Source organism: Apteryx rowi, unplaced genomic scaffold, assembly GCF_003343035.1.
Source record: "Apteryx rowi isolate R43461 unplaced genomic scaffold, aptRow1 scaffold_34, whole genome shotgun sequence".
NCBI lineage: Eukaryota > Metazoa > Chordata > Aves > Apterygiformes > Apterygidae > Apteryx > Apteryx rowi.
The window spans coordinates 4,030,061-4,046,801 of NW_020449863.1; the positions used below are offsets into that span (position 1 = coordinate 4,030,061).

The window sequence follows — 16,741 nt, forward strand, 5'->3', positions numbered from 1 at the left end:
CAGCAGTAGACTAAATTACATTCAAAAAGTCAATTAGACCATGTAATGCTTCTGATATGCCTGATGGGGTGTTGGGGGGGGGATCCCAATAGCAGAAAGCTATTCACACTCTTAAAAGAAGATGTTTCTCAAGATAGAAAACATATATTCAGTTAGAAACAAACATTAAAAGATAAACATGTTTTTATATTTTATGTAGAATCACTTAAAGTCCATCTAAAATCTAACAAATTAATCCTTCAGCTACAATGGAACTAAAAATGGAGCATTATATGTTAAGTTTAGAACTGCTGTTTTTTTATTGCCTGCTAATAATTATATCTCTTATTTTAAAGCTCACAATTGCTATAATGACAAGTCCTGGTAGAAAAGCATAGAGCAATAAGAAATCCATTGTGAAGCGGGACATTGCACCAGGAAAGGTTTTTTCAATGAACTGAACACCATGAGAGAAAACACAGGCTGAACTAACTGCAGTGGAAATGTTGGATCCACCTGCAAAAAACAAAAAAGAAAATTAATTCCTTTAGGTAAATCAGTAGAATTAAAACTTGGGCTCTGGTATCTAGCTCATACATTTAATCTATCTAGCCTAAATGTTTGTTTGAATGATGAACTGTGCATATAGTTCACATTCCCACCCTTTTGGAATAGGAACAGATATTCTGTATGTTTCTGTAGTTAATCTTTGCCATGTTTTTTGAAGGGAAGAATGAAGGATCACTAGGAGCTTTCAGTTTCATTCATGCCAAATGAAAGAAGATTTAGGGCTTATCAGACACACTGTATAGAGGGGGTCTCAAGAAGTGATTTACCTGGTATGATAGACTTATATCATTCATATTTGCTTCCAGAATTCAAAAAACTAAGGCTGTTTGAAGGGCACATTAAAAAACAACTGTGTATAATTATTACCAAAGTCATGGATTCACTTTCTAGCCGTTATTCTTACAGTCATATTCTAACAGTTACTAGTTACGTTCTTGTAATAAGGAAGGGCAAGAGAGATTGATGAAAAATAATGGATAAAGACTATATAACCTTGGAGAGGATCAAAGCCTTAGGGCAGGTCCAAGGCTATAAGTTTTACCTCTACTGATTGCTGCTGATTACTAACTTTTCCACCCTGATTCTGATGTTTTGCCAGTCATCTTGCTCGCAACCAGCAAAGCACAGCCTGACAGATCCAAGCTGCTCCACACTAAGAAAACTGGACAGGAACTATCTAGAAATTTGACAGAACTCAGTGATATTGACATTTTGGACTTAGCTCCTTAACCTGTCACTTGTGCCCATAACAGCTTTAGATCAATAAAGCTGCCTTTACTCCCTTTTCCATGGTAACGTATCTGAACATTTGCCTCACTGGTATCAGAAGAAATGTCTGGTCAGACATTTTCTGTCAGTTCTCCCTGCACTGATGTTTTCTTGTCTATTTGATCCAGTGTAATGCAGTTCTGATAAACATGTGGCAGGCTGCAAAATTCACCTTCTAAAATGCTTAAGGTAGTAGGAAAAAGGTGAGGAAGAGACAGATGGAAAACTGAAAGATGAGGAACAGAGTAAGGAGAAAGAGTTGAATTTTTGTCCAGTTTGCTGAGTTTACAGTATGTCTTTATAACTTGGTAAGTTTTCTTTAATAACTAATAAGTTATCCTTAACTTATAAGGGATACTTGTAATTGCATGCAGAAGGAAAATAAACATTAGCATCTCATTAAAGTTACTTACAAAGGGCTTAAAAGTTTTTTTTTAAAACACTTACCACATGTGAAGTTTAAGCCATAAAATTCATTGACTACAAGAATCTCACTGCTGTATTTTTGGAAAGTAAGGTAACTTAGCACTTTAAAAGGTGTTGGCATTTCTTCTATGGTCCTTAAATAAACAGAGAAGAAATTAAATTGGCTCTTGCTACATTACAAGAGACAGTCCTACTCCAAATCAAAACAACCTCACATCTTTGGTCATAGCTTGTTATAGAAAGAGTTCTTGATTATACAGGTAGAGTTTTCAAAGTGTGTTCTAGTGCTAAATGAGGAGAGAACCATGAAGGTCATCTCCAACTTCAGTAAAGTGTCATAATGTTCAGTCCTGACTTGCTTAAGGACAGTTGCAAATAATTCTATGCACTTCTTTTGATAGTCACATTGCACTAATAAACTAAAAATGACAAAGAAAACCCAATATAAACATTAATAGTAAAAATGTGTTGTTTGCGAAGTAAGAAACCATGACCCCCTCACTTCATGTTCAAAATAAAAAAGATGGAATATTAACTCACTGGAACAATAATAATGATACAAATAAAGCAAAGAATTAAGAATAAAACTAGAATATGAAAAGTTTGAAGTAACACTATTCAACCAGACTGGCCAATTTCTGCACCTCAAAAAAACTGCACACAGGTTGTTTATAATTAAACATAGAAATGCAGCAGAAATACCCAGTAACCCAAGTCTCAATGCCATTTTTAATATCCTTCATTGCCAGTAAAGATTAATCATTGAAGAGCTTCACAATATTAATTAGCAATGTCTCTACTGTAAAATAAGGTGAAAAAACACTAATACTTTTTAAGTTATTAAGGCATTCGATTATGGTAGAAAGAATAACACTTTTCTCAGTATAAGCATACATCTTCCTGAAATTTAGCAGGGGCCAAATTAACTGGATATTAACCTAGTTTCACTTTGATAAACAAGTCTTAGGTGAGACTGGGATCAACAAAGCATGAACAGCTTTGTGAAGAGCCATGCTTTTCTTGAGGACAACTTGACATCAGCTATTGTTAGGACTATTTCATTTTCATGGGAAAAGTCTCAGTTGAGCATATCACATTTACTAGAAACCTGAAGAAAGCTAATTAGTTTTCTTGACAATAATACATTTATTCTGGTATGTATCTCAAAGAGCAGAGAGTAGTTTCAGTACTGACAAATGTAAGGGGAATACTGGTCAAAGTTCATGCACATTATTGATTTACAATGAAAAAAACATTTGCACATTAATACAGCAAATGAATCGTAATTTTTTTGGACATTTAACTAGTTTATGATTTATTATTACTACATAGTTCAGTCTGCACAGATAGAAAAAGTATCTGAAAAGTTTAATGAATAAACTGGAGAGTAACAGCTGAAAATAACTTTTTTTTCAATCAAAAATTCRCAGTGTTTAATACCTGCTAAGGTCCCGCAATTAATTACTAAAAGTTGTAGGATTTTTTTCTTTTAAAGCCTTTAATGACAGCATTTCATGTGATCATGTTGGCATGAGTAAAGAATTCAACTGAGCTGATAGTTTGAATCATTCAGTTTTATCTTTAATTTAATTGCAAAAAGAGGCAGTGAAGAATTTTAAAAATGTCAGTATCTTTAGTGATATCTGAAGTTATTAAATGCCCTTTTTGTGTATTTTGTACAAGGTCTAGCATGATCAGATAGTCACATCTCTGAAAATAACAGCTGCACTTTCATCCCTTTGCTGCCTGTGCATTATTGCTCGGCAGCATTAGTGACTGTTCATGAAACTATTCTAGATGTATATTGTTTTAACATTAAAACCATAAAGAAATAAACCTTTTTCCTACCTTAGAAGTCCGGTTCCCACTATCACACCTGCTGAATTAAGCAGCACCACTCCACTTTGGACTATATTTGGGTTTTGAACCACACCAAGTAAAACAAGTGTTAGTAGCTCACCAACTGTATGACATGCTAAGACAACAGCAAAGAAACATCCAAATCTGGAAGCATCAGGATACAACCCTACCGTCCTGTGCAAAGATGAGCAAAAGAATATTTTAAAAGTGCTTTGGTACTAGACTTGGAATCTAGCCTTTATTTATTTTTATTTCTATTTCTATTTATTTTTGCAATAACAGCTTAGTAAGTGAACAGTTGTTGGACCCTTAAAGGACATCTGTTCACCTCATGATATAAGTGCAGACATACTAGGTTTTCTTCATCTAAATAAGAGAGAGTTGTGTGAAGGTGTAATTGTAGCAGAAGTCTGCATTATTTCAAGATTACCACCATGACTTCTACAATCCCTTAAACTAATGTCTTCCTTCTTTTAGAGTCTATGCAGTGGGAGTTATTTATACAGTAGTCACATATTTAAAGAGCATCTTTACGCAGATAATGAGCAGACAGAATTTTGCATATCTGATACTGTGCATGCAAATTCACAATTCAAAGGCGGCTGTCTGGGTTAAATTTAAAGAAGGATATACTCATCCTAATTAAATGGAAGGCTAATTCAATTTGTCACCCATGTAATTCATCCAAATGCAATCTCCTCCAAACTCTTACTCTACTAAACAGCACACTCTTCCCAGCTTTTCCTTAGTTTACCTAAGGAAAAAAGTCCCCCACAATCCATAGTAAAGGTTCGAAAGTTAAGAAAGGCCAGAGTTTCCTTGGCAAACAATTCAGTCTCATACTGTATATGACAGATGACAAAGCCTTTTATTATATGGTGACATACTATTCTTTTTCCAAAATACCTCATACCAAAATTACATTATACTAGATACAGACTGGGTGCTCCTCTTAGCTAACAAGCAGCTGTTCGACATGTTGTTTCCTCTTCATTGCTCACTGCAAAGCCCCATGTCTTTTTTTTTAATATACCACATTCAAACCATGGTCTTAAAATAGAAGTGTTGATTTTCTCACAGGCTTTCCCTGGCATTTTTTGCATGTAATACAGAAACAGTCTCTATYATAAATAGATGGCTGAACACATATTCTTAAAGTATTAAACCTTCACAGATCTAGCAGATATTAACAACCTCTAATCACAGTTTGGTGCAGAAAGAACAGCTCTTCAAAGTCCTACCATTAAGCTCTGGAAAGCTCTAATACTTTACACAGAGCTACATAGATACAGACTAGTAAATCGGGGGTAGGTATAAAAAGGCCTAAAATAGAAGAGAGGAAAAAAAAAAACCTCAGGAGAGAGAGTATTACAACAAATGAACGGCAGGATAACATAAACTGTTAGAGCATTTCCCAGAAGTATACTTAGCTGGGAAAATGTGCATAAACAGGGTACATTAACTTGATTGCCATACAGAAGTTACTGTATTTGTTCTGGGCCAGACCTGGCTTGCGACCCATCGGGTCACAGTTCGGGTCTGTCTGACCTGCCTACGTAGACAAACCCTGAGAGAAATGGTTTGTAATAATATGTATGAGAGGCTATCCAAGCCTCTCCAAAAGTTAGTCCATCCATAAAAGTTTAGTCCTGCACAGATACACCCTTCAAAAGCTCACAGAGGAACTGCTAGCCCTAAGAGGCCTAAGGGCACTAAGGAATTACCAGGAGGCCTATCGCTAACATGGTAATTGAAGTTGATAACAAGAAGAAAATAACGATCCAATAGATGATACTAGTGCTTACCAGTATATGAAGGCACTGAAAATTGCTACACTGATGATACTGAAGGGTAGAAAATGTAGTATATAAGCTACAAGCATTTGCCACTTCTGATACAAGCCGTCTTTACTTTCTTGGTCACTGATCGCACGTAAGGGTGGAACTGGATTAAATATATTAAAAAATAAATTAAATCATCATTGAATAAAGAGACCAAGACTTGTTGCAAACAAACAAACAAACAAACAAACCTTAAGCACTGAAACAACTTTGAGAATATATCAGAAACATTCCATCTAAACCAGCCTGATCACCTTTTCCCACTACAAGTGCAAAATATGCATTAAACTGCAGATTGCAAAGGTTTGTGTGCATAAGGAGAGAGGCCTAACTATGTGACATGTAGGACAGACTTTGCAGATACAAATTAATCACATGAAAAAACTGCCTTTGCTGGATAATTTCTTGTGGTGCTCTGATCTCAGGGTGACGACAGCAGTGTATGTTCCTTACATGGGCAGAACAGTTTTTAGGCTGTAAATAAAAACTATTGTTGGTCTTTGTGTGGCTAATTTACAACAGCTGCAAGAGAAGCACTCTCTAATAAGAATGTAATCACCACATAATACTCTCAAATCTAATTATCCTTAATTGCTCTCAAAGCTGTTTTGCACTTCCACTGTTTCCATGCCTGTGGTTTTGATCTCACTTAAGATGGTAAATTATAGACCTAGACTTTGTCCTGCTTTTATAATGCTACACGCAAGCAAGTTAAGGGCTCTTGCATAGTTCAGAATACAGCCTCAGTGCAGAGGCCAGCTGTAAAAAGGGAGAGGCTCAGATTAGTAGCATATTCCTTCATTAAGTCCCTCTAATGCACTAATCTTTTCCTGAGGTTCTGTTGCTTCCCCTTTGGATTTCATACCATTGTATCAGCTCTGACATTACCTACAACTGTAAAGAGCCTTTCAATAACAATCTTCAATAGGAATTTTTACTATTTACAAAATAGCAGCAGCAATACCTGCTGCTGCACATAACACAGAACAGAGACTCACAAAGTGCAACAGCATTGAGCATGCCCGTGTAGGGAGGGGCACTCACGCACTGGTAGATAAGCCCCACACGGTCCTGCACTGCTCCTTTTAGAAGGTCATTCCTTAGTCTGAGGAGGAAAAATGCTACAAACAAGCCATATAACAGATTCTGGAAGAGACGCATGATGATGCCCATCTTATCTTTGGAGAAGTTTCTTGTTATCCTCCTGATAATGAAACATAACAGAAACAACATAATTGTTAGCTATGATTGAGCACATGTTGGTAGAGTATTTAACTTTGAACAAATCTTACGCGCAAAAGGTCCACAAAGAGGTAATATTACAATAAGATAGACAGAAGTGTTAGACCAAAAGAAGAAAAAAGTGTATTTGTATATGTGGCGAAAAAAACCAGAGCGATTAGTGGATAAAAAACAAAATGAATTTTTTTATAGAAAAAAAAAGTCTTACCGTAAAAGAATCCATAATTTGGAAAATGCAGTGGGTGAGTCTTTGCTTTTGAATGGTATTGGTGGCAGCTCTTTCATACACTTTGTCCTTTCAATGGCTGCCAGTACTTTGCTAAAGATTTCGGAGTTTTTGTAGGCCGACACAATTATCTGAACCCTACTGTAGGTTTCAAGTTCACGTTCCTTGCATCGAGTGTCCACAGATGTCAGATCCACTGCAAATTTGCAAAGTGTTTACTATATACATCATTTTCCCTTCTTATCTCTCCCAACCCCTGCAACTTACCTTCCTCATCTCCATCCTAAAATCTGTGAAGGAGAAAAGGCCCACTTGAAACTACACAAAGTTTCTTTTTACTCATCATTTCCATTAGAAAAAGCCTGAATGGATGACAGTACAGCTACAAGGAAAGCTTTACGTCATCTGTAGGTACCTGAAGGTGCCAGGTCCTTGTCCCTGAAATGCAAGGACTGAGCCACGTACTGGCTGGCCCTTTGGCCTTCTCCATCAGCAGCTCAGAGCTGTGCCACCTGCGAAGCACTGTCTCTGCCGAGGGCGCGATAAAGCACCAGCTGAGGGTGAACGCTGACAAGGATGAATAGTGGCTTTCTCATCATATATTTCTCATGTTTTCAGGAAAATACTCAGACACAGCTCCCTGACTGCCCCTTTCCTCTGCCTGCTTTTCCATAACCATGGAGCTTAACTGTTAAATTCTTCTGAGTTCATGCTGCAAGTCCCTGTTCTTCTCCACTTGAGGCATTTGTACAGCTGCACTGGTTTTCATCTATCTCCTCAAACATTCCTTTGTTTTAATGTGAAGCTAGAGGATGTTCAGCAGACCAAATCCCCCAAGCAGGCTCAGCCCTAGCTGAGATGAACGTTACTTACTGCAGTGGAACTTATGAAAGGTAAATATCTCACAGAGTTAATGCTCCCTTCTAATAAACCCACCTATATCTATTCCTGACACCAACAATTTTTTTTATTGGGAAATTTCTGCTTGCTATTCGTACAAGACATACTGGTCAGACAATAGTGCTGCAGAGCTTTGGAAATTTCCTTTTTCCGTAATAGCAATGAATTATCTAGGGTTTCAAAATCAAGACTGTTGTCCTCATGCATAGCTGTTCTTACAGACTGTTGTATCATTTTTCTCTATCGGCTAAGATGTCTATATCCGTTATTTATTCTTAAGCTCTCTTTCATCCTTAGATTTCAGTTTTTCAGTGTTATGCTCAACTTCAAAATACAAATTGAACAACAGTAAAGAATATCCACAGCCCTTGTCCAAGATTCTTAAAGTGTCCTCCAAACTTATGAATAATTCTCTGGTATTCCAAAAGCTGGAATAAGCAGAATTGTCTCTAATGGCAAACCCGTCAAAAACTGGGACTTAACTTCTATAAATATGAACATCCAAAACACCGACCACACTTCTGAAAACTTGGCCAATATGATTTGCTTGAAGCAACATGGCAAATACATGGCAGCCAGGTGTGTTTAAAATATCTAGTGCAGGACGAGTCACTAGACCAAAGTAGCTGATGCCTACTATGCATTTGTACTTTTTTATGAATACAATACATGACATTTCCACAATACAACCCATGCTCAATACATAGGATCTTATTTTCCTCTGGTGGTGGTGGTGTAAATGTTATCAGAATCTGTCCCTTCATTCACATCATTAAATCACACAAAAAAACATAAACTACCAATTTTCCAAAGACTAAATATTCAGATGATTCTTTGCTCTAAACTGTATTTTCTCCTTTTTCTTGTCACATTCAAAGATTGACATTTTAAGAATGCGCTACTCTCTTTACCATGCCTTTTAAAAAGAGGGTCTAAATCTCAAATCATCTATGCATTTCAAGACTATTCAAATTCATGAAGAAAAAATTATCCTCACTGTCACACCAGTATTTTCAGCTTCATCCCATTCTAGCTTCATGTCAACAACCATCCTCTCTTCTCTCTGAATTTAGGATGCCATCAAGACAATAGAAAAACACTGCCTCTCCTGAATGTGCCATGTTTCTGAATACAGCTTTTTGGATCGGTCAAATTCACTAGTTAACATTCAGCTAATATTGTCAGAAATCAGCCTACATAACAGATTTAAAAAGATGAATATATACACATATGTATGCATTTGTACACACACACACTCTCACACATGTTCTCCAAGCATTTGTCCATGTGCACAGATGCCCTGCAATGAACCTTTTAGGTCCTGTATTGATAAGACAGGACAAGTCATCTTTACCAAAGGGCTTGCTATCATCTTCTCTTGAAGAGACGGTACCTTCTGCTCCAATAGGATATCCAGGTACTAGCAGCTCCCCAAAATTTCTGAAATCTCAAACTGTCAGTCTCTGGAAATTGATACCACAGTCATTGTGTGGCATTGCATCCTTCCCTCCAGGCATGTTAGCCTAAACTTACTTGCAAAATCAACAACTGTCTTCAGTTGCTTGGCACCACAAAAGTCTATGAGAGCCAGAGACTTTCCATGTTTTGGGAATCAAACTGGTATTACTATGATGTCCAATGGACAGCCATAGGTAGCTATCATTGGGAATGCAAAGGTTTCATGAAGCTGAGATATCCTGTTTATTAGTAGTTTATTCCACCATTTCCTTCTGCTGTGGTTCAGTCCTACTGCAAACTTTTGCTGTTTTAAGGAGTCAGCGGAGGTCACATTGACCCAGCTCTCTCTCACCTTTGAGCTGAGCAGAAAATACATTTCTATCTCTGGAAAAACTCTATCTTGGGAAAAAAGCAAATTGTTTGTTTAAAGGAAACCCATGTTTTTGCCAAAACAGCATAGACAAACTTACCATAGATGTCAAAAGGATTTGATTGTTCAGGACAAGAATAGCCACAGTCGCTAAAAAACTTAATCATTTCCAAAGGGTTCCCACAGAAAACCATTTCTCCAAAGCTCATGATGGCTATTTTGTCAAATAACTGCTGGAACAAAGTAATACATTAGCAATATCTACTGAGAAGTGCATTAATTCCTGAGCATAGCTAGTTTTCTTGGTAATAAAAATGCTTTGACAGGAAAAATAGTTTTGACACATTCAAATTTCCTTAGTATATTTATGTCAAAGGAAGTTYGTCCTTTCTATCATTCCTCTCAATGGTTATGCAAGATGACACATTTGTAAGCTCTTAAAACTAGTGATTCTCAAAGCTATCAGAGTCAGCAGTGTACAGACGGAAGGGGTAATCCAAGAACAGGAATAGGAGCTGTGCACTTCTGACTTGAGTTCTAACACACATTTATTTAGTGACTGACCACCCTTTGGCACTTAATAGGCCCAGTCTGTAAAATCCCCAAATTACTGGGATGATTAGTTATTTTCTGTGAAGTGCTTAAGGACTTTAACAGTACTGTTGTTTGGGTGTATATTTGCCAGGGCCTGGTCCCCACCAGCTACCATCAACACATATTGCCAAGGCACCGGTACCACTTTCAGTATGGGAAAGCCCCATCTCTCCCCTATGACTTCCTGACCACTTGTCTTAGATACAGTCAGCCAGAGAAGAGATGCCGCGCATTCGCAGGGTGAGTGGTATAAGATTCAAAAGAGCAAAGTGGGAAATAGTAACAGAAGGGAGAAATTTTCTCCCCAGTGCAGGCCTGTAACACAGGCCTGCCCCACACATGGCCAAGGGGTACCCACATTGCTTGACCCAAAGAGGAAACAAGATGGGAAAAGACAGAAAAAAGATCCTTCTCCATTCCAAATCATGGAAATCTTTGCCTGTTCCTGGTTGCAAGTGTTACTGAAATATGAATGTGTGATGATAAGTAAATATGTAATATTTACATATTTAAGAATACATAAATGACAAATAAGTAATGATAAATAATGATTTATTTGCCTTGTCCCAGTGTTTTTTGTTTTGGTAGCCATATAGCATACAAAGGTTATGCACACAATCAGTGCACGTTCACTTTGTGTCCCAGAATGCCCTCCCACTGGCAGAAGGCCAGAGCTGGAAGGTTAAAGACAAGAAGCCTGTATTTAATGCAGGGCAGGGGGCAGCAAGAGAGCCCTTGAAGGCCACTGTTCTGGATCTTGCACTTTTATCCCCCCAAAACTCAAGCACTTTAAAGTCTGGCAAAAAAGCAGTTAGTGAGTAGATATCATTTACCTTAAAGAGTTCTGAGCGAGGCTGGTGAATTGTAATAATCACGATCCTGTCTCTGTGTGCAAGTTCTGAAAGCAGTGAGACGATCTGGTTTGCAGTCAGGCAGTCCAGCCCTGTAGTTGGTTCATCAAGTAGCATGACCTCTGTGAAAACACAAGAAATATCGTTAAAACTCAGGTAAATGGGGAGCAAATGTTACAGCATCTGCCTTTACAGCTAATTTGACAAATACTATAGAAATTACTTTACATGTGAAATTCCACGTGTAAAGCAGAGTATGTATAATCATCACTGTGGCTTGATCTTTCAGCTTTAATTTGCTTCAGTGGTTCAGTTTCAGCTACTAGGAATAAGGACATAAATGAGAACTGCAGGAACCGAGCATAATCATTTGTTTCTAAGTTCAGATGAAATCTGAAAATTACCAAAATAATTTGATATATACATCTGCTTCTAAGAACAATGGTGATAAAATTCACCACATATATAAAAGTAAATATAACTGACAAAATCAGCTAGAAGTTATAATCTGAATTTAAAAAATATATACAATTCATTAACAATTTAGAGTTATGTTAAAATATAGCATGCATAATTCCATAGATAAGACAGGTTTTTTACTGCATTTTCTTCATGATTTTCAACATGAATATATTGCAAATGGAAAGGCAATGACAGTCAAATCCATTAGTTTTACACAAGTGAGATAAAGCACAGAAGAAGAGGGCAGCTCAACCTTCATCAGGGTAAGGGGGAAGGAAACCTTTCTCTATAGGCTTATCTACACGGAAGAATTACTGTGCTACAAGCTTAGTGAATTTATTGAGTAATAACTACTGCCAGTGAATGCTCTGGGAGTCACCCTTAGCATATAGCATCTGCCATATAGCTTATTCTGCTTTCTAAATGTTCCCTCCTGCCTAATGCACACTAGAAGCGTTTGCACTCCTACAAGGACTCTAAGATCCCCAAATTGCATGGTATAAACTCACACCAAAAGATACTTTTACAGACAAGTCCCTATGGGTAAAAGGCAGCTGTGGTCTGCTTGGCCTTTTTTTCTTGGTTACTCCTCTGCAATTGATGCAAATGCACTAGTTATGCTTGTAGGCAGGGTCTGGGTGAATGATCTCATTTCCGTTAGATCCTAAATATCCTTCCAACAGGGGCACCTTTAAGAAACTATCTTAAGACTGACAAATTAAAGTCTCACATGCTGTTTTCCATGGCTAATCCTCTCAGTCACTCAGTTACTCTGCTTTGATTTTTATCCATCTGATTTTTTTCTTTACATTAAAACTACAACCATATAAAGAAGTCTGACGTTCATCAGTATCTGCTTTCTTATCAAGAGAAATGGAATCCCATTTCATCACTGCCTGCAGCTAAAAAGAGCCGTGGGATGTGTTTTCTTTACTGACTTGCTATCTAAATCGGCTCCGGTACATGAAGGCTATTGTTCTCCTCAGCAGTTACTCTGTGGTGTTTGTGCATTGTCCAGGTGAGCAAAGCTCAAGTCTGACTACCTTTTTGGCTCATGGCTCTCACACATGCATGGCTCAATGGCAGCAAGTCTGCTACAAGACTCAGTGCTTGCATACGTATGGTTTTAATGTGCTCAACTAACCGTAAATTAATCTGTCACAACCAACAGTTCATACATGGGAAAGACGTGAAACAGTTAAGTATGAGTCTAACCACATGTTCATTCCTAAGATTTTAAAATTATCTACTTTCCAAGACCACAAACACATTAATGGCAGACCAGCATTATTGCTCATTCTTTTCTGTCATTACAAGACAACTCTGCTTTTGCTGAACTGCAGAATACAAAATGCTTTTGTATTTTAAAGAAGAATATGGAGGAGCATGGTGGGAGTGCAAAGTGACTCTTTTGTTTCATTTTGAAAATCTGTGTGGTGGTACTTACTGGGATCTTGTAATAGTTGGGCTGCAATTGAAACACGACGCCTCTCACCCCCTGAAATTCCTACAAAAATACGGCTTCCAATTATTTTGTCAGCAATGTGGCTGAGGCTCAACTCAGCCATAACTGCATCTACCTGAAAAATAATTACAATTTAGAAAGACTAATCACTGTTGAATTCAGATACATGTGTGTAAAATTAAAAATTGAAAGGAAAAAAGACATAACTTTAAGCTTTCCCAGTATGCTGCTTGCATTCATTCTAGTGAAAAGCATTTACAGTAATCTGGCCTCCATCTGTTGAAATTATATTTTTTTAATTTATTTTTATTTATTCTAAAACAATTAGAATTTTAGCTTCTGTTAACATTAACAGATGAGGAGTTCAGAGATGCAGCTAGAAGTTAAGGTATAAAGCATTAGGGTGATGGTCTGGCTTCCAAAATAAGGGAGCAGAAAAGCAGATCAATTCTGGGAAAGTACAAAATGCTGAATGGAAGATAGGTAAAGAGGGAAGACAGACAGCAAGAGCCTCCAGCTAGGAATACTGAATCTTTACTCTCAGCTGAGGCCAAAAAGAGCCTTCTAGTAGATCTGAAATGCACTATTTTATAGAGAAGGTAGGTTGTAGGGAGTTCATTAKATCAGTGCTTTTTAGAGCTATCCTGGTTAGTGAGAGAGGTCCAATAGAAAGCCAGAGCACTGTCAGGGATGTCTTTGCAGTCCATGAAAATTGCCAAGGCGCATGGTCATAAAGACCCTGAAAGCCACGTTTCCTGGCAGGGAAAAAGGGAGCTGAGCTCAATACCAAGACCAGCATCTGCTGTAGCAGCAACTGCTGCTGCTTTGAAGGTGGGAGTTTCCTTCCCGCATATTCGCTATTCCCCTGGGTGACAGCACAAGCTCCATGCAGAGGAGGGGAGTGTCAGGGAGCCCATGTCCTACTTGCGGCTCAGCTGAAGAATCTCTGTGTGATCCTGAGCAAGTCACTTTGCTTCACATGCCACTTTCCTCAATTGCAGAATAAAGAGTATGAAACCTCATAAATGTAAAACACCGCTGTGGATTGAAAGTGCTGCTAGTAAAAGCATTGCATGACATCCCATCTGCGTTTCCGGTGGAAGATGATAAAATACAGACCTTCTTTTTGATGAAGTTGCTGGAGCATTTCTGACGAGCCAGCAAAGCAGTGTAGGTCAGAGATTCTTGTATGGTGAGGAAGCTTAGCAAAGTGTCATTCTAAAAAAAAGGTAAAGAGGAAGCAACGGTTAGTCCTGTAATAATTAAGATCTTGCTTCTGCTAACACACCCTTCACACATTCATACAATTTTTTAACTTCTCTGCCAAATTAGTACCAAATTACTTACTAGTTAAATCACAGCCAGATTCCATTATTCTACTATACTGGCGACTCTGCTTTGCTTTTTTTTTTTTTTTTTTTAAACACAAGAGGTAGTACAGTGCACAAAAATAAATTGAGAAATCAACCTGTGGCACATAAGAGAAGCAATCCTTAAACTGTTCCTTCTTCAGCTGACGCCCGTTCACATACACTTCACCAAAGAAGTTGTCTTTATGTTCCAGTCTTCCTGAGACTGCATCCAGAAGTGTTGTTTTCCCAGATCCTTTTAACCAAAAGAAATTAATCATGGGATGAGATGAATTGTATGACCTCAAGGGCCATGGCCTCACTTGGATGGAGGCATGAAAATAACAAAGTATTTTTATTACTTACATTAAAATAGGTCCTGAAAATGTGGCCTGTTAAAGGGAAGTAAATGGGAAACCTAGAAGGTGTGTAAACTAGCATTTAATTCCCTCAGATTTACATTTCATAGTGAAACATTTGGGTTTAGAGGTAACCTTCTCTGTTACTGAAGTTGTAATTGCTGGTTAGATGACTGAAAACAGAACTCTGAAAACCAAGTGTCATGTTATTCAAAGCAGGGGTTAAAAACAGCTGTGGCTTTATTGTTTAAAATACAGATCTCTGTCAGATTCATTATGGAAGCCGCTGCTATTAATTCTAGCTTTGTTTCTTTTGAAGTACTGGAACAACTTACCAGAGTTTCCTAAAATGCCCATAATCTGGCCACTCTCTATATGAAATGAGACATCCTTGAGTATTTGCCGGGTCCATTTTTTATGATACAAAGGAATATTCCACCACGGTCCAATACGTTCCCTGTGAGGTCAAACAGCAAAGCAGATGAAATAGGGAAGATTTAAAAATTACGTGTAGGGCAAGTGAATGCTTTGCAATTTTCTGCACGCATTTACGCGGAAGGGAATCTGAAAGGATTATAAATTGTTGAAAGAGGGTTGGGTTCCCCCCCCCCCCACGTTTTCACTTTTTTCAATTTGATATTATCTGGAAGGTAAAGCAAAGTGTGAGGGGATTTTCCTGAAAGACCACCGGAAGGCTTGCTTCCCTTACATGGTAACCGAAAGGGGAAATGTGACCTGGGGCTTCGTGTGCTGAAGATGCCAGCCGGCCATCAGCCCACCTAACCGCTTTCCTCCTCACAGGAGCAAGAAAGGGCACGAGCTTTGCGAAGCTCCCTTCGAGACCCCCCCCTTCAAATACAGTTAAGAAAAACACCTCTGGGATGGCACAGCTGCCCTTCCTCCTCCTCCATGCCCCGAGCCCGGCGGCGTGTCCCCCTCCCACCCTACCTGACCGTGTAGCAGAGGCCCCGGACGCTGACACTGTTTCGGGGCTGCGCCTCGGCCCCCGCCTCACCGCCCTCCGGCGCCAGGCATGGCTGGCTCGACATGTCGGGCCTGCCGCCACCGCCAGCAGGGCCCTGCGCCCTCCGCATGGCGCTGCCCCGGCCTCCCGCCTGGGGATTGCCTCAGAGGGAGGCGGGCAGCCCTCCGCGCTCTCTTCCCCCTCCAGATAACTGATAGGCGCTCGGCCCGGGCGCTATCTGATGTACCTTTAGCCCGCGGCGCGCCGGCCCCGAGGCGGGGAGCGCTTCCCTGCCTGCAGGCTCACGCAGGCGGCGGCGCCAGCGAAGCCTGGCCATGTCAGAGGCACTGGGGCAGGGCTCGGCTCCCCACCGAGCGCCGCGCTGAAAGAGCAGGCAGCTCAGCAGCCCAGCGCTCGGCCACCGCCGCAGGCGACATGGCGCAGGGCAACATGACGGAGGGCGCCGCGCTGGCAGCACGTGGGGCCATGGCGGTGAGTGAGGCCGGGGAGCGGGGGATGGCGGCGCGGAGGGCGCCAGGGGGCCGCGCTCGCCCCCGGCCCCAGCAACACGCTCAGGGATTTTGGGGCAAAGGAAACATCCACATCTCCCCCAAAAGCATTTTGAGGGCAAAGCCAGGGCCAGGCCAGCGACGCCCGGGCACCGCAGGGGGCTCGTTCAAGCGCCTGGACGAAGCCAAACCCTTCGCCGGGGCGGTGGCAGCCGCTGCCCACCTCTGCAGGCCCCAACCGCCACGAAACCAGCAGCCTTCCCGTGCAGGGTTGCTGTAAGGAGCAGCACTGCGCGCAGGGGAAGTGGAGGGAAACGTGGACCATTTCGGTGCTACGTTGTGTCGTGGCGCTTTCTGCCAGCCTGGTTTGCCGTGAGAGCAGGAAGCACGTTCAGGGATTTTGGGCGCCGTGTGTGAAAGGTGACAGAGGTCTGGATGGGTGCACACCGGTGCGTTCATACTGGCCGAGAAACGGGCCTTTGGCTCACAGGAAAAGCACGAGGCTCTGGCAGAGGGACGACCATCGGCTGGGAGGAAAATCTGCAGGC

The 16,741-nt window shown here is 40.2% G+C and overlaps 1 protein-coding gene across 1 annotated transcript; it reads right to left on the reverse strand.

The window, feature by feature from the left end:
* Positions 1-298: 298 nt before the first annotated feature.
* ABCG5 (ATP binding cassette subfamily G member 5) lies at positions 299-16,717 on the reverse strand. The gene is made up of 14 exons (XM_026072244.1): positions 16,655-16,717; positions 15,669-15,835; positions 15,056-15,177; positions 14,481-14,617; positions 14,132-14,230; positions 12,995-13,127; positions 11,068-11,207; positions 9,741-9,870; positions 6,895-7,108; positions 6,443-6,648; positions 5,409-5,547; positions 3,592-3,777; positions 1,765-1,877; positions 299-495 (listed from the first exon to the last, which is right to left on the reverse strand). Exons 1-14 carry the CDS (start codon positions 16,715-16,717, stop codon positions 299-301), a joined length of 2,046 nt encoding a protein of 681 aa, XP_025928029.1.
* Positions 16,718-16,741: the final 24 nt, after the last annotated feature.